This window comes from Camponotus floridanus, unplaced genomic scaffold, assembly GCF_003227725.1.
Source record: "Camponotus floridanus strain SB8 unplaced genomic scaffold, Cflo_v7.5 scaffold240, whole genome shotgun sequence".
Classification (NCBI taxonomy): Eukaryota; Metazoa; Arthropoda; class Insecta; order Hymenoptera; family Formicidae; genus Camponotus; species Camponotus floridanus.
The window spans coordinates 141,063-159,813 of record NW_020229371.1 but is presented as its reverse complement, the minus strand read 5'-3'; the positions used below and the strand labels follow the sequence as shown (position 1 = coordinate 159,813).

Sequence of the window (18,751 nt, the reverse complement as noted above, 5' to 3'; positions counted from 1 at the left end):
TAAGAAAAAATATGTAATTGTTACTTGCAAATTACATATTTTTTCTTCGGAACAATTATATGTTTTTTTTTTAGACCAATTGATTCCTTTCATTATTTTGTACATAAAAGTATTAAGGTAAGATAATCGAGAAATAAATATTTTACTAGATATTTTATAGTTTATGTAAAATTAAGATATTATTTTAAACCTTATAAATCGAAAAGTATTCAATGAAAAAATACTTTATTATAGTGTTTTGGAAAGCTCTCGACATAAGCTATAAGAATATGCCATAAAAAATAGGTGATTCCATTTAAGAAATTAAAGGTGTCCTTGACCTGACCTTAACGATGCCATCCAAGGTCAAATCAATGACACCATCTTATGTTCCCCTCAAAACCATACAATTTTTGTCTAAAACGTTTTTCTCTAAAATGCTTAGTTTTTGAAAGAAAAGGGGTGTACGGGTCTAGGACACCTTGTATACAGGGTGTCCCATTTTAATCGATGGATCCAAATTTCTCCTAAACTATGCCAGCTACAAAAAAATGTTTCAGACAAAAATTGTATGGCTTGAAGGGGGACATAAGGTGGTGTCATTGGTTTGACATTGAAGAGTCACCTAAAGGTTACGTGAAGATCACATCCAATTTTTTAAATAGGACACCCTATATGCTTTTACATATTCTTATAATTCATCTCGAGAGCTTTCCAAAACACTAATTAAGTTAGTTTTCATTAAGTAGTTTTCGAGTTATGAGGCTTGAAATCATTTCTTAATTTTACATAAATCGTAAAATATCTAGTAAAATATTCATTTTTTGTTTAACTTATCTTAATACTTTTGTGTACAAAATAATAAGAGGAATCAATTGGGGTGTAAAAAAAACATATAACTGTTCCGAGGAAAAAAATATATAATTAATTTGCAATTAACAATTCCATATTTTTTCTTAAACAACTGTATGTTTTCTTTACACCATTTGATTCTGCTTATTATTTTGTACGTAAAAGTATTAAGATAAAAGTATTAAGTATAAAAGTATTAAGATAAGATAATCGAAAAATGAATATTTTACTAGATATTTTACGACTTATGTAAAATTAAGAAATGATTTCAAGTCTCATAACTTAAAAACTACTTAATGAAAATTAACTTAATTATAGTATTTCGGAAAGCTCTCGAGATGAACTAAAAAAATATGCAAAAGCATATAGGAAGTCCCATTTAAAAAGTTGGATGTGATCTTCACGTAACCTTCAGGTGACTTTTCAATGCCAAACCAATGACACCACCTTATGTTCCCCTTCAAGTCATACAACTTTTGTCTGAAACATTTTTTTGTAGCTGATGTAGTTTAGGAGAAATTTGGATCCATCGATTAAAATGAGACACCCTGTATATAATAGTCTTAACATCACGGAGCGCCGCTAGCGCAATCTTACGTCGAATGCGGCAAACGTACAACTTTTTACGCTTGCGCATTGGGGACTTGGGCGACGATGACCAAGGAGACGTTTCTTAATGAAAATTTTTCATATTTCGACTTTGGATCATAATATTGTTGTTCACGATGCACGTAGAGCAAAAATAAAGACACTTTTCTGATATAAATAAACCTCAAGCTATCCATTAAGCCTAATAAGAACTCGATCCGTTCAGCGATTATTTCAATATGATAATCTCGAACATCTCCAACTATCCGACTCGCGTAATGATACACGGCGCGTCTTGTTGCTTACGCGGGACTTAGCACAAGACACTACCGTGTCTCTTGATAAAAAAACTAAATAATTTAATTACACGGGGTAAAGATCGCTTACACGATAATGATAAAACAGGCGTTGTATACAAATTAAATTGCAAGGATTGTAATTTAGCATATATCGGACAAACAAAAAGACATTTACGTACGCGAGTAAAAGAACACTGTAATAACATAAAATTACATGAAACTAATCATTCAGTAATTAGCAAGCATAGATTAGAATCTGGCCATGATTTTGATTGGATAAAACCGAACATCCTACACAACGAAAAGTATGTTCGCAAAAGAGAAATTGCTGAGATGTTTTTCATAAAGAGATTTGATAACCTAATCAACTTACAAAAAGACACAGAAAACTTAAACAATATTTATGACAAAATAATAAAGGTCATGTAGTTCCGTTTACTTATGATCGCGTTCAGTCTTTGACGGTCTTTGAGGTCCCACACGGACTCATTGTTCTTAAAAATTGAATTTTAAAAATAAAGTTTTGTTAATGTGACTTGTGCTTTGTACAAGATTATTATCTATGCCGACACTCTGATTACCAATACGTCGGCTAATTTGTATGTATATATTTAAAATATCTCACGTTTAAACTAAATTAATTGTGCGTATCACGGTTCAAACCGAAAATTAGATGTAAATAATAATTTTTTGCAACTTATATATCTATTCCAGTGTATACTTGATAAGGACCACAACCATATGGTCGAAACGTCGTATTGAATAAATTATATTTCTGGCTAGTTTGGTCGACTACACAATTTCATTTAACCTTTTGTAAATTCGACTAGCGATATTAAGCTATTTACTAATTTTTAAAAATATTATAATCGTTAATTTTTTATTGTATATAAGAATATGTATGTATATGTATGTATAATTTGAAAATCGTTAAACGTTAATTGCAAATAAACTTAATAATAATTATTATATTGTTACGCGCTCGAGTCACTACAACCCTTCCATTGTCTGGATCCTGTAGTCAAGAAGATTGTTTAAAAACAACAATAGTCAGCTGAGTCGGAAGATAGCTATCAGCACGTATTTTATACGAGCCATTACTAAGTTTTGTTATTAATCTGTTGTTCGTGTGTGTTCTGTGTTTCGCATTAAAGTTCTTATGTTCTCTAAAAGTGTCTTGTTATTACTCGCGGTCTGAGAGTGCCAGTGGTCCGCTAATCCGCGCTTCGATATAACTCGAAGCCCTCGTCCTGGGCATAACAATATTGTATATATTTGATTTATACTTGCCCATGTTAAGACACTGAGATCCAATTCCAGAAAATATAAAGCAAATCGGTTTTTTCGTATATAAGTTGCGTCTCCTTTTAATTATTGCTTTATCAGTTATTTTGGATCCAGCAATTATATATCCTCTGTAGGGATGATCTTTTGTATTGCTGTTATGAATACGATGCAAGAGTGATATATATTCTACATCTACTGCCCGATTCTGTATCTATAAATATATACTTATTTATTTATTTATTTATTTATAGACGGGATAATTAAGTCCCTTTAGTACATATACGAGGTGTGTTCAAAAAAAAGGTGACTTTTCAAATTTCGCGGGCTACGTACATTCGATTTTGGAATTTTTTTTTGTTATGTTGGTACACATGTCCCCAACATATGTTGACATTATCAGCTGTTTTGCATGTTTGGTTTGTTTTTCACAGATATAAGGGTTAGACGTGTTTTGGTGTGTTTGGCGATGGATCAAAGAATCTGTATTAAATTTTGTGTGAAAAATAAAATTAAGTGCTCTGACGTACTTGAAATGTTGACTGCGGCATTTGGCGAGTCTACTCTGAGCAAAAAAAAATGTTTACAAGTGGTACAAGCTCTTCACAGAAGGTCGAGAAGATGTTAATGACGATGCCCGCTCTGGACGCCCCAACACCTCAACAACCGATGACAACGTCGAAGCAATGAAGAAAATTGTTATGGAGAAAATTGTTATCGTCGAATCACTATTAGAGAAGTTGCTGAGGATGTCGGCATATCGGTTGGCTCATGCCATGCAATTTTTTCGGGTGTTTTGGGCATGCAACATGTGGCGGCGAAGTTTATTTCGAAATTGCCAGCTCACACGTCGTTGCTTGTTCATGATTTTTTGGCCAAAGTCAACACCGTAACCATGCCTCAGCCACCGTATTCACCGGACTTGGCCCCCTGCGACTTTTTCTTGTTCCCAAAACTGAAAAGACCCATGAAAGGACGGAGATTTGCCACGATTGAGGAGATAAAGACCGCTGGAAGAGCTCGAGACCATACCAAAAAGCGCATATCAAAAGTGCTTCGAGGATTGGAAAAAGCGCTGGCACAAGTGTATAATATCTGAGGGGGATTACTTTGAAGGGGACAAAATAGATATTGATGAATAAATAAATATTTTTCGAGAAAAATAAAAAGTCACCTTTTTTTTAAACACACCTCGTACATTACAATTTTTTTACAGCGGAAGGGCTAGTATAAACATTTGGATAGAGAGCATCTAAATTTGTTAAGAGAGCCGTGAAAAAAATCAATTCGATTAGATATTTCGTTAGACAATAGGCATATTCGGTTAAGGGGTTTAAATCTGCCATAGGATATACGGTGCGACTCCTCATGAAAGATAGAGTTAACTCTCAATGATTTGACAGGGGCGTGCAGTCCAATACGGCCAGTAAGATCAGGACAGGTTATATACCCATTAATTAATTTAAAGAGAAGTAGGATATCAAAAAATCTCCTTCTATTTTCCAGTGTTTCGAGATTAAGCAAATTCATTATTCAAACATAATTATGGTCCGAATAGTGCATAGGATTGTCCGTGAGAAAACTGAGAAGAAAGCGGTGTTGAATGCTTTCAATCATTAAGCAATACTATGTTTGATATGGAGCCCACACCGTAACAGCATATTTAAGGTGTGGTCTAACCAAAGCGCAAAACAGTAACCTTAGTGTGGAGATATTATGAAAATATTTACATGAACGCATGAAGCCTAGTTTTCTGTATGCACGATTCACCAATGTCTGAATATGGAGTTCAAAAAACAGGTTCGAGCAAAAGATAACCCCCAGGTCACGAATGGAGTCAGCCGAGAGGGACTCCGTTTAAAAAATACACGTGCTTGTTTACATATCTTTTGCGGGTGAAGTGAATCACTTGGCATTTAGTTAAGTTAAAGCGCAAGCCATTCTCAGAATATCAATCATCAAGTCGGTAGAGATCAGACTGCAGAAGCCGCGCATCATCGGAGGTTGTAACACGGCCGAAAATTTTCAAGTCATCTGCGTATAACAGAAAATTACAGTTCTCAAATACATTCTTAATATCATTAATAAATATATTAAATAAGAGCGGTCCTAAGTGCGAGCCTTGAGGCACCCCCGAAGAAGCAAGAATGGTCCGAGAAAAGCAATTATTAAACTTAGCAACCTGCAGTCTATCCGTCACAAAATCCGATAACCATTTCAACCATAATCCGCCGATCCCAAATGCCTGCAATTTGCGTAATAATACGGCGTGATCAACGTTGTCAAAAGCTTTCCGAAAGTTAGTGTATACCGCATCAATTTGTGAGCTCTCCTCAACGGCAGAAATTATAAAATCATGGTAAATAAGTAGATTGGTTACAGTAGAGTGACCAGCCACAAAGCCGTGTTGCTCATCGATTAATGCATTTTTTGACAGCGCCGAGAGTTTTCCGGCAACAATGTTCTCGAAAATCTTTGGCATCGGGTTTTGTTTGCTTATCGATCTGTAGTTGGAGACTAAAGACCTATCACCATCTTTAAATACTGGAGTGACAATGGACAATTTCCACAAGCTTGGAAAAATACCGCACGACAAAGACTTCTCAAAAATCAACCAGAGCACTCTCGACATTACAAAGTTACATGATGTAAGAAAAACTGGAGGAATGCCATCCGCACCCGGGGCAAAACCGTCATGCAGAGAATTAATGCTATTAAAAATGTCACTTATAGTGACATCGATGTTTAATATATTTAAGTCATGATTGTACCTCGACTTCCCAATACTGCTCCCATTACCAAGTGATTACACGGATTCAAAAAAGTTCGCAAAACAATTGGCAATCGCGGTACCGTCTTCAATAACACGGCCATTATGACAAATAAAAGGTGTTGACGACTTAAACAAGGACATGGAACTAATAAAGTTCCAAAATACTTTCACATTGCTAGAAATTGCATGTTCTGACCTCCGAATATAAACCTTCCAGCACTTCGACGAGAGAGAATTGCATCTGGCTCTTAACTGAGAGAATGCAAGATAGTCCGAGTAGCGTTGCGTATTTTTAAATTTATAATGAGCGAATTTCTTTTCTTTAGTAAGAATTATTAGATCTTTAGAAAACCAGGCGGGATAAGTCGATCTTCGCGGCAAGTATCTTGGAACAAAAGCAGTAATTGCGTAATCGAGGTGACTATAAAATCTATCGCGCTATTAACATCCAGATGACTTAGTTCATCATCCCACATAATATTTCCTAAGTAATTATTTATCTCTTCATAATTAGCACGCTTGAAGTTAAACCTCCATTCAGAGAGCGATGAAAAGGACAATGGTCCCGTTGACATCGGCAAAGAGATTGTGATGGCAGGATGGTAATGATCACAGGTACATATTGACTCCGATATCGGATGAACCGAGACATCCCGCAAATAAGAAAAGACAAGATCGAGTATATTACGATTTATGTTGACAATATTATTATATTGGCGAAGATTGAATTCATTAAAAAAATGTAATATTGTATTTGCCTGTTCTGTCATATGATAATGATTAGAACGATTATCATTGTTAGATCAAAACGCATTAGGCAGATTATAATCGCCAATTAATAAAATATCTGCATTAGACGATTTTACTTCCTCAACCGAAAGACAGTGTGTTCGTTTCACCCGTATCGATGAGTGATTTCAGTTGAGATTGTAATTCATGTAGATGTTTCCTCTGTTTTAACGTTTGGTTTTGTGAGATTTTTATAGGGCCAGCATAACGGTACTTATTCCGAAGTATAAACAAAGCTTCTTGTTTTTAAGGAAGAGAAACACGCAACGGTCTAGAGTGACCTAGGCGCTTTTGGCCTAATCTTAAAATTTTATTTATCTGAGGAGTTTTCCCTGAATTAATCTTCCGAATAATCTCACTAGCAAGATCAACGTCGTTACAGCCCCCGTCCTCAGCTTCATCCATATTGTAAAAGATTAGGTTTGCTGCCCTTCTCTCTCTATCCTCCAGCTCTTCAATGATGTCCTCCTCCAAAAAATGATGATGCCTGAGGCTGCGACTTATTCAAGAGGTTTTCGAGTTGCTCCACTCTATTGCACAATCCCTGGATCCCTGGATCGTTATTCAATTTATCAATTTCAGCCCGATACAATTCTCTCATCTCCCTGCGGAAGTCTTTGAACTCAGCATGCAATAAATCTTTCATTGCATCGAGAAGAGTAGAGTTCATATCTATCTGTTGCGACGCGCAGGATGTCGAAGCAATCCCGAGCAATCTCTAAATTGACCATTAAAATGAGGGTGTCCAGTGCGGGAGAAGCATGCAGGATGAGATGCAATACCGCAGGTTTTGCAGCCAATTGATTTTACAACGATTGTACCACAGCCCTTGCACGTTTTTCTACCATTCATGATCGATAGAAATAAAATTAAATCGAGAAACGTACGAGACTAGAGCAGAGAATAAATACGTCTGTCCTTCGTCGCTGTAAATACTGTACTATGTATATTAATTATAATATAATATAATTGTAAAAGTATAATTATCTTATAACATTTTAATAGATTATTCTTCTTTAAAGTTAATTATAATTAGAAATTTATTTTTAGTTAAGTAAATGTTTTATATATTTAATTTTGAAAAATCTGAGTGCCTTTAAATATTCTATAATTTATAATTTATATTATTTATTATATTTATAATTATCTATAATTTATATTCTATAATTTATTGTCATGTTGAATATTATGTAGTCACTTTATCCAACTAGATATATTAAAAGATGCATTTCGAGAAGAATCGATTTTAATATATCTTACAATTAGACTTGTTCATATAATATTCTACTCTTTTTCCGTGTTTTTATTGACTAAAACCAATTTGAAACTATCTATATAACTTTTATATTTAGATCTCATTATTAAAATTAGTATTTTAATACGTGATTACTTTAATTAAATATAATTTACTTATTATATTAACGATGATTTTTTTTAAATTCTTTATATAAACAATTTTTTAAATCATTTTTACCTTTTATTTCGTACTAATATATTTTTTATTTTTTGTATTAAATTATTTTGTAGTAATATATACTTACGTCATTTAACATGATTTTAACTGCTTCTTCGGTATGTCCAGATATAACTACAAGCTTAGGTAAATTATTATTTGTTTCATTAACTTTAATTTTCGGATTTGATTTCAATAATATATGGGAATTAGCACCACCAAATCCGAAAGAATTGATACCGATGTAGCCACCCTTCCATTCTGTCGGTTCAGAAACTATTTTTACTCTTCCTTCAATGATAGCAGTCATATTCTTTCGTGGATGTTTAAAATGTATAGTAGGAGGAATTATATTAGTTTCCATCGCTATTAAAACCTTTACAAAGGAAATATATTTATTATAATATACATATATAATAATATCTTAGTTTTATAATTATAATAAATAATTAATAAATAATAATTATAATGAATAATCAAAAATTACAGATAAAAAAGATACATAAGTTTACATAGCATTAAATTACATAGATGTTTCAACTCCATTTTGTAAATCTTTGTTGTAAACTTACCTTTGCAATTTGACAATGACCGCTAACGGGTTCAGAATGTCCAATATTCGATTTTACTGAACCCATTAATAGAGGAAAATCTCTTTTGATGCATAAAGCTTCGTCGATTGCTTGAAGCTCCACTGAATCGCCGGCTATAGTGCCAGTTGCAAGCGCCATGAGCTTCTAGATAAGACAGCTCACGAGGCGAAACGTTACAATCTTTGTAAAATTCTTCCAATAATAATTTTTGTTTATCTAATGATGGAAAAGTAATTCCCTCTTCTTTAAAATCATCGCAGTTGGCTTTACCATAAACAAAAGTCGCATAGATTCTTCTTGCATCCTTTGCTTTTTGCAAGAACACTACTGTAGCCGCCTCACTACGCATGTAACCGGTACCTTCTTCATCGCAAGGTTTACAGTAGCCATCGGCGGATAAAACTCCTAAAATAATATTAATAATTTATTCGATTGAATATGAAAATTGTAATTTACTTTTCTGTTCTCGGTGTCTTAATTAATTTATCAGATATTTGAAAAGTTTGATAAATATGTTAAATAAGCGAATCAATTATATTGATATATTTTGAAAAGAGAAACTATTAGATCAAATATATTGTATTAATTAATGCATCAATAAATAACTTTAACCATTTAACACTCTCTCGAATACAACATCTTTAATCATAGTAATATTATTTTTGATATATCCAGAAGATAAAACTGTTGAGTTACTTGAGGATAAATGCACAAACTGACACTAGCGACTGCATCGCAATATTCAGATCGAATCAAATTGTAAGCTTTTACCATAGCCAAACTGCTCGTGCTACATGCAGTATCGATGTTATACGATGGTCCAGTAACGTTGAGAAAGTAAGAAATTCTATTTGCCAACATACTTTTATTGCAACCAAGCATGGGTAATCCAGCAATCTAATTATAATACAGTTTTTATATAAAAAAAAATTTTTGTTACAATATCCTTGTATATACATATTAATACATTTATATAGTTTTAAGAGTGTTTTTTCTATTGATTTTAAGTAGTTAAATTATTCACATACATGAGTCTGGAATAATAAAATTATTGACATACATGAGGCTTTTCGTATATTATATTGAGAGATGTTTCAGAATTTGACATTACTGTGACAACTCCCGTCCTTGTTCCTTGCAATTCTGCAGGATTGACACCTGCGTCAATAATTGCTGCATAAGTGTTTTCGAGCAATATTCTAATTCCAGGATCAAGCGTATGAGCTTCTTCGATCGACATATTAAAAAATTTCGCATCAAATTTTTCTATATTGTCCATTTTTCCCATTCGAGCAGGCATTTCATAAGCATCTGTCAAAATTTAAAACGATTTATATGAAAATAACATATATTTAAATCATAAATAAGAACAGCATTCTTAAGGATGGGCAAGATATTTTTAACGATAAACATTTTTTGATTATTTTTCATTTTAACATCAAACGCAAGAAACTTTCGAACATGTTATAATAAAATTGATTTATATAAGTATAAATTGCATGTAGAATATTAATTATCAATTTTAATGTTATATTTATAAGTAAACCGTATAGATACTGTAAATTCGTGAATATCATTAATACATGTTTTAGGAGATATAAATATTATCTTTTTAAATATAAAAGATAATATTTATATCTCCTAAAACATGTAATGCAACATCTTTTAAATAAAGAATAATGATATTCTTACCCAGGAAAAAAGTTTATACATATAATTATATACATAATTATGTATAAAATTATGTATAAAATATACCTACATCCATATGTATACCTATATACATATATATGTTTTCTTATTCTTGTACTCTGCTGCGTATATACAGAAAAAAAATAAAAAAGAATAATTGGTGAATAATTAACAGAATCATTTTTTCATTCCTTCTTTTAGAAAAAATGTGATTTGAAGAAATAAAAAGGTCCTATGTGTAGTCAACTTTTTCTTTTTATATAATTATACAGGGTGACCCATTTTAACTTAGGCAGCCAAATAACTCGAAAAATAAGCACACTACGAAAAAATGGTTAGAATCAAAATTTCGTCATTTCGAGGGGGACGTACAATGATGTTAAAATCAGCCCCTCCACCCCTCCCCCTGGGCGGTGAGGGGGGGCAAGTTTGAAATCTTAAATGGAACTCCCTATTTTTCATTGCATATTCTTGTAGCTTATCTCGAGAGCTTTCCAAAACACTATAATTAAGTACCTTTTTATTAAGTACTTTTTGAGTTATAAGGCTTGAAATAATTTCTTAATTTTACATAAACCATAAAATATCTAGTAAACCATTCATTTTTCGATTATCTTACCTTCATACTTTTATGTACAAAATAATGAGAGGAATCAATTGGTGTAAAGAAAACACATAATTGTTTCTAAGAAAAAATATGTAATTTGCAATTAACTGTGGCGTCCCTGACGCTCGTCACATCGAGCGCGATCTCGGGAAGCGCTGACCAGCGTAATGAAGTTGGCGCAATCTCAATAAATAATTAATCTCAATTTTAATTTATGCCGCTGAAGGGCGCGACAGATAAGATAATTTTCTCGCTATTGAAAAACATTGCGAAGTATATAAAGGAAGATGCGGTCGACGACTTTCCAACCAACTTGTAACCTCGCTGAAATAGCTTTTAGCTACTCAGTGAGTAGTCCTTTTGTCCTTTTTGAAAACCCTTGTGGTATACCTTATCACCGAGACCATCCAGATCTTCGGGATCCTCGAGATCTTCCAGATCCCCGAGACCTTCCAGATCCTCGGAATCCTCGAGATCTCCCAGATCACCGAGACCTTCCAGACCCTCGGAATCCTCGAGATCACCGAGACCTTCCAGATCCTCGGAATCCTTGAGATTACCGAGATCTTCCAGACCCTCGGAATCCTCGAGATCACCGAGACCTTCCAGATCCTCGGAATCCTCGAGATCACCGAGACCTTCCAGATCCTCGGAATCCTCGAGATCTCCCAGATCACCGAGACCTTCCAGACCCTCGGAATCCTCGAGATCACCAAGACCTTCCAGATCCTCGGAATCCTCGAGATCACCGAGACCTTCCAGATCCTCGGAATCCTCGAGATCTCCCAGATCACCAAGACCTTCCAGATCCTCGGAATCCTCGAGATCACCGAGACCTTCCAGATCCTCGGAAACCTCGAGATCTCCCAGATCACCGAGACCTTCCGGATCCTCGGAACCTTCGAGATCACCGAGACCTTCCAGATCCTCGGAATCCTCGAGATCACCGAGACCTTCCAAATCTTCGGGATCTTCGAGATCTTCCAGATCCCCGAGACCTTCCAGATCATCGGGATCCTCGAGACCTTCCAGATGCCAACCAATCCTCGAAGGATTATCCAATTCCTTCCTTGGAGACTCATCCCGATAGATTTAACAGCAAGGACATTTTCTCCGATCCCTGCAACGCCTTGTTCCTCTCCTCCGAGAACTCCTCGTTCATCCAATAAACGTTCTAGGGGAACTCAGACTGAATCCTACAATAGTAGAGGAGAAAGACTAGGGAAATTGCGATTAACTAAGTCTTCGCCAAGAATAGCTTGGCGCCCCAAAATTGTAAAAAAATTGAAATAAAAATTTGTTAAAAATACCACATTAACAATTCCATATTTTTTCTTAAAAACAACTGTATGTTTTTTTTACACCAATTGATTCCTCTCATTATTTTGTACATAAAAGTATGAAGGTAAGATAATCGAAAAATGAATGGTTTACTAGATATTTTATGGTTTATGTAAAATTAAGAAATTATTTTAAGCCTTATAACTCAAAAAGTACTTAATAAAAAGGTACTTAATTATAGTGTTTTGGAAAGCTCTCGAGATAAGCTACAAGAATATGCAATGAAAAATAGGGGGTTCCATTTAAGATTTCAAACTTGCCCCCTCTCACCGCCCAGGGGGAGGGGTGGAGGGGCTGATTTTAACGTCATTGTACGTCCCCCTCGAAATGACGAAATTTTGATTTTAACCATTTTTTCGTAGTGTGCTTATTTTTCGAGTTATTTGGCTGCCTAAGTTAAAATGGGTCACCCTGTATATGCAGGGTGTTTGCTAAACATGCGCCAAAAATTCAGGGGGTGATTTATTGGGTTATTTTAAGACTTTTTTGTTATCTGATGATTTTCGAAAAAATGCTTTGTTTCGAAAATAAAAGCAATAAAAGTTTTTTGATCAATTTTTTATTCCATAGATAACAGGCGATACAGGTTTTTTTCAAGTATTAACGTAGTCTAAATAAACAAGCTAGTGCAGATGTTGAAAACAATAACAAAATTTGTTTATTTGCCATTGATAGTTAAATTTTTGTTAGTGTTCATGAATCGCTATACGAACGCTGAGATGACTGACATGCATGTATGGTCTTACCGATGGAAATTCGTTACGGGCTAGGCGATTGTACATTGAACGATTTCCCAACCGTAATGTCAATAATTTTGTTAAAAAATCTGTATCGCCTGTTATCTATGGAATAAAAAATTGGTCAAAAAATTTTTATTGCTTTCATTTTCGAAACAAAGCATTTTTTCGAAAATCATCAGATAACAAAAAAGTCTTAAAATAACCCAATAAATCACCCCCTGAATTTTTGCCGCATGTTTAGCAGACACCCTGTATAATATATAAATTATATTATATAAAATATATTATAAAATATATTATTAAAATATGTTATATAAAATATATTATTAAAATATATTACATAAATTGGTAAAACTAGACAATTGTGGCCTATACGCCGATGACCTTGACCTTGACATATGTTGTCGAGGACACCTTCCCGAGTAATTTTATGTATGTATATAATAGGCGGACTCGAATAGTTTAGCCCCTACCCCATCTCGAAGTTAATATTCACGCATGTATTTTTCAAATTCAAGCAAAATTGTGAACTTTGCTTCATCTTGGAAAATACATGCGTAGACACACTGTGTTCCGCCTCCGCGGAGGACTCCACTTCCGGAAGGTATAATCTAACCTATCCTGCGTCTGTGCTATAAAATATATCTCTCTTTGCATGAAAATATATGTACATTATGTTTCAGAAAATGTGTTTTGATCGAAAAAATAGCTATTTCATACGTATTTTTGCTTCCTGAAAACGAATATGAAACTTAAAAATGGCGGTCGAAATTGGAAATATCTCAAAATTAGAAAAAACCATGAAGAAAATAGATTTTCAACATATATGTTCTTAAATATTGATTGTAGAGAAAAAAGTTATTCACAAAAGTTAAAAATCTTGAAAAATTTTACAAAACAAGTTATGTACATTTTTTTTGTAAACTTATTATTTCGGTTGTTATGTTATGAACTACGCATCTAGCAACATACATGAACATCGCGCCGTATTATTTTCGTGTTGTTATGATACAGAAATCATACCTAGGTCACGTTATTCGATCGAACACAGTTCACTGTTGGGCACTTCTGTAACTTCATGTGATTAAAATTTACGGAAAAATGAAATTATATGAATTTTTATCGATGTGTGATCGCCAAAATGAATTAATAGAATTTTTGCAAAAATGTAATGTAATGAATACAGAAATGATATGTCCGCAGTGTAATAATAAACTTACTTTCAATATGTCAACATTATTTTTTCGGTGTCGAAAATCGATTACTATCCAACGCAATCATAAAAGAAAAAAAACCTCACAATGTGAATTTAAACAAAGTGCTAAAACTAATACGTGGCTAGCCAATTGTAATCTCGATATTGCGATAGTTACTCGTTTTGTTGCGTATTTTCTCATGATACGTCCTCCACGTTTTGAATTCTTCAAACAAGAATTACAGCTGAGCGATAAAACTATAGTTGACTGGTCAAGTTTTTGCCGTGAGGTAAGTTATATTGTATCAATTTATCTAGTAATTACATTTACACTTTAAAAAAATATTTCCTACTATTTTGAACTACATCTCAGGTGTGCGTTATGTGGCTTGAGGCTCAACAAAATCCGATTGGCGGAAAAGGAATTGTTGTCGAGATAGATGAAGCCAAAATTGGTAAACGCAAATACAATCGTGGGCGTCTAGTTACAGGTAAATGGATTTTTGGTGGCTTTGAGCGTGGTACAGGCAAAGCTTTCATTGTACCGGTCAAAAATCGCACCGCAGAAACATTATTAAGTGTTATAAAACAGTGGATTTTGCCAAAAACTACAATAATATCAGATATGTGGCGGGCTTATGATTGTTTAAATAACGAAGGCTTCATCCATTTAACTGTAAATCACTCAATGAATTTTGTAGATCCAGAAACTGGTAAGTAATAAAATTTGTATTGTTTTATCGTTACGATAAGAATATAAGTATAATATTACCGTAGGAGCTCATACCCAGAATATTGAACGAACATGGCGAGAAGTTCGAGCCAATATTCCGCGATACGGCACACGAGAGAAACACCTCATCGGATACATGGCAGAATTTTTTTTTAAACGACAATACAAGTTTGACGACCGAATAGTCAGTTTCTTTGAGGCTGTCGGGAAATTTTTTCCCCCAGGATCGAATACAACTAATCCATAATTAATTTGTATCTATATTTCATAAATAAAGCAAACTTTTTTCGAATAATCAGAAAGATAAGGCCCCCTGCAGGGGATCGGAACACACTGTACCTACGTATGTATTTTTGAAATTCAACCAAAATTGTGAACTTCGCGAAAATACATGCGTGGATACAGTGTGTTCTGCCTCCCTGCAGGGGGCTCTACTTCCGCAAGATATAACTTAATCCAACCAGTGTCCGTGATATAAAATATACCTCGCTTTGCATGAAAATATATGTGCAATCGATATTTTCGAAAATATGCAGCAAAATCTTTTGAAACTTTGAGATCGGGTAGGGGCTAAACTATTCGAGTCCGCCTATTATATACATACATAAAATTACTCGGGAAGGTGTCCTTGACAACATATGTCAAGGTCAAGGTCATCGGCGTATAGGCCGCAATTGTCTAGTTTTACCCATAAATTATATTATATAAAATAAGTATATAAATACTATATTAAATAATGAGGAGTATAATTAAAATCATTCACATGTTCTGATATAAATATATTTCAATTATTCAAATTGAAGTAATAGAGCTCTATACATTTTGATTTACTTCACATTCTTCTCAATGGTTCAAATTAAAAACAAACCAGCTGAGTTTTTGACGTTATTTTTATGTATTAATATTAAACTTATTTTTAGTTTGATGTTCTACAACTTTTTCATTAAAATAAATTTTTAACACAATATTATGTTTTGTAGATCTATGTCATATATTATAATTTTATATGACACTGTATTTATAGTTTTTTTATTTTTGTGTCTATTGTGCTTGCTTAATCATACTAATAAATTTTTTATTATTATTATTATTATATTACACAATTATACAACGTAATCAATATTTTTGTTGCATCATACCAAATCTAAAAGTATTATAATACTTTTTTCACAATTTTATTTATTAAGAAGATATAGAAAATTGAAATATTTAGATTTTCATCTTCATTTATTGTAATGTACTATATAGCATGAGATATCTATTACTTTATATACTTTAGATATCTATTACTTTATCTATTACTTTATATACTTTCTCAATGTTTATTATATACTTGATTATTATAAACTTTATTAATTTGTAAAAAATTATATAATATGTTATATGAAAAGTTATTACATATAAAAAAATTGAATGATTTTGAGCAGATGCTAATTATGTATTATATTTCTTATAAGTAAAAATTTATAACTTTTATAAGTTTAAAAGTTTTATATTTTAGAGATTTGAAGATTAAAAATTTCATTTTTTTTTAAATAAAGCTCTTTAAGTGAACCTTACTTTTTTATATAAATGGATTTTATAATATTTAAACAATTATAAGGATAAAATAAGTAAAAATTGAATAGTTTAGTTTATTATCTATAGTTTGCATATTTCCTATATGTTTTATTTTAAAAATATATAATTGTAAAATTTTAATTTAAAATTTTTTCCGAAATATTTACGTTATCTTGCAACTGTGTTGGCAATTTGTTCTTTGCAATGTCTTTGTAATGTTTCATTGCAATTTGCAAAATTGCAATGGAACATTACAGAGACATTGCTACAATGTAATTGTAATAATTTGTATTGTATGCAGGTTCTCTCGTTTTATCATAGATATAGAAATATTTTTAACTCACTCCAAAACGTAAATCTATGGCAGGGAATCGAACGTCTGGTCCATGGGCCGGACCTTCGACACTCCTGATCTATGGTATGTCTGTTATGCCTACGATGTGGTAGGAGATAACGATATAAATTTCGTTGTACTGATGAGAGCCTGCCATTTCCAGTTTGACTGCGATAAAATAGTAAACGATTAAGTGTTAATACGCGAAGTATTAAGTACACGATTAAGTGTAAGTACACGATTAAGTGTAAGTACACGATTAAGTGTAAATACACGATTAAATATAAGTACACGATTAATCGGATGTCCATCGCATTACTCCCGAACTGCTCGTGAAGTTTTGGATCGCGAATTCAATGGACGCTGGATCGGTAGAGGGGGTCCAGTAAATTGGCCAGCAAGATCTCCAGACCTTACGTCTCCAGACTTTTATTTATGGGGTTATATAAAGAGCGAAGTTTACAAAGAAGTGCCAACATCTCGTGAAAATATGATGCAACGAATCCGAAATGCTTGTGCCAAAATATCACCTGATGTACTCCGCAGTTGTGTACGATCTATGGAAGTTCGGATCAATAAGTGCATTGAAGTCGAAGGTCGCCAATTTGAGCACTTATTAAATTAAATTAATTTCAAACAGATAAGACAATCATACCAAATTGTGAGAGGCAAGGGGACTCACCTAAAACAAGCACCCCAAAGGGGATAAAAAACTACTACGTCCACGTCGTTATTCCTGGGTAGTGCTAAAAGTAGTTAATAGTTGTACAGTTTTTCAACCTTAAAGTTAAAAAAGGGATTCCAATAAGGTACTCCGTTATCTCAAGATTTTTGTGTTTTTTTGTTTTTTATGGCCAAAATATGGGTTAAATCGAAAAAATAATAAGAACAAAAAATATTTTTTTTTCGATTTCCAATCGAAATCCGTGGCAAAAAATGGGTGTTTCCATTTAAAAAAACGAATTTTGATCAAAAAACGCCACTTCTGGTCTAGACCGGAAGTTGTAATATGGACCTTTCGATAGCCTCTTTAATGCCCTACAACTTTTGTCTAAAACTTTTTTCAAAATAATCGACTCCAATCGAGATATTATCTTGTCTCAAGATAAATGCCCCACCCTGTATATATATATATATATATATATATATATATATATATATAATTTATTATTTTTATAACTATTTAATTAATACATTTTATTCAATTTATACATATTATTTTGAATATCAATTTTAATAAATCTTTATTTATTAATATTATTTTTATAACTATTTAATTTGTAATTTAATATGAAAATAACTGAAGAAGCTAAATTAAATAAGTCAAATTCTCTTCAATACGTATATAGAATCAATATTACTTACATTTCAAGATATAAATATCGAGCTATCACGCATGTTTGGGATGATACCTTATGTTTTTATGTTTTGAAACGTGACATTGAGTATTTTCCGATTCACACATGATGCGCATGAAGTGACGAGAAATGTATATAGTTCACATATTATACATATTATACATTTTCTATACACCATGTGTGAATCGGAAAATATCTATTTATTGTGTATATATACATATATAGTTATTATATATATTGAAAAGAATTGTGAACTAAGGATTGAAGTATATATAAATTATATTGATTCATCATTTGTATTAATATAAATATTGATTTATTATTCGTATTAATATAAATATGTAGAAATATTATGATTTCACTTTTCATTTAGATCCTATTTATTAATTTCTACATTTGATTTATTATATTATTAAAAGATTGTGTGTAAATTTTAATTTATGTAATTTAATCAATGTTTGATAGTAAGTTAATTAATAAGTTAGTATTTTATAAAAAATTTTTGTTAAAAAATATTAATTTTTATATAAAGAAAAATATTTTTTGATATTTCTTTGTATAATGAAGATCTTTGTAATATT

At 32.6% G+C, this 18,751-nt stretch overlaps 2 protein-coding genes across 2 annotated transcripts; one reads left to right on the top strand and one right to left on the bottom strand.

The window, feature by feature from the left end:
* Nucleotides 1–8,553: 8,553 nt before the first annotated feature.
* On the bottom strand, nt 8,554–13,468 carry LOC112638076 (fatty acid synthase-like). Its single transcript, XM_025409107.1, has 6 exons — nt 13,464–13,468; nt 11,857–11,978; nt 9,671–9,921; nt 9,327–9,507; nt 8,773–9,015; nt 8,554–8,723 (listed from the first exon to the last, which is right to left on the bottom strand). Exons 1-6 carry the CDS (start codon nt 13,466–13,468, stop codon nt 8,554–8,556), a joined length of 972 nt encoding a protein of 323 aa, XP_025264892.1.
* A 917-nt stretch (nt 13,469–14,385) lies between these two features.
* On the top strand, nt 14,386–15,165 carry LOC112638075. Its single transcript, XM_025409106.1, has 3 exons — nt 14,386–14,475; nt 14,559–14,898; nt 14,963–15,165. The coding sequence occupies exons 1-3, from the start codon at nt 14,386–14,388 to the stop codon at nt 15,163–15,165; spliced, it is 633 nt and encodes a 210-aa protein (XP_025264891.1).
* Nucleotides 15,166–18,751: the final 3,586 nt, after the last annotated feature.

Coding starts and splice junctions, on each gene's coding strand:
- LOC112638076 (XM_025409107.1), bottom strand. Junction 9,922..11,856: donor CGAAGATTTGGAAGGTCTCG/GTGATCTCGAGG, acceptor AAATTTTGACAG/ATGCTTATGAAATGCCTGCT. Junction 8,724..8,772: donor AGATTGTAACGTTTCGCCTC/GTGAGCTGTCTT, acceptor CTGGCACTATAG/CCGGCGATTCAGTGGAGCTT.
- LOC112638075 (XM_025409106.1), top strand. CDS start 14,386: ATGATACGTCCTCCACGTTTTGAATTCTTCAAACAAGAATTACAGCTG. Junction 14,476..14,558: donor GGTCAAGTTTTTGCCGTGAG/GTAAGTTATATT, acceptor ACTACATCTCAG/GTGTGCGTTATGTGGCTTGA. Junction 14,899..14,962: donor TTTTGTAGATCCAGAAACTG/GTAAGTAATAAA, acceptor ATATTACCGTAG/GAGCTCATACCCAGAATATT.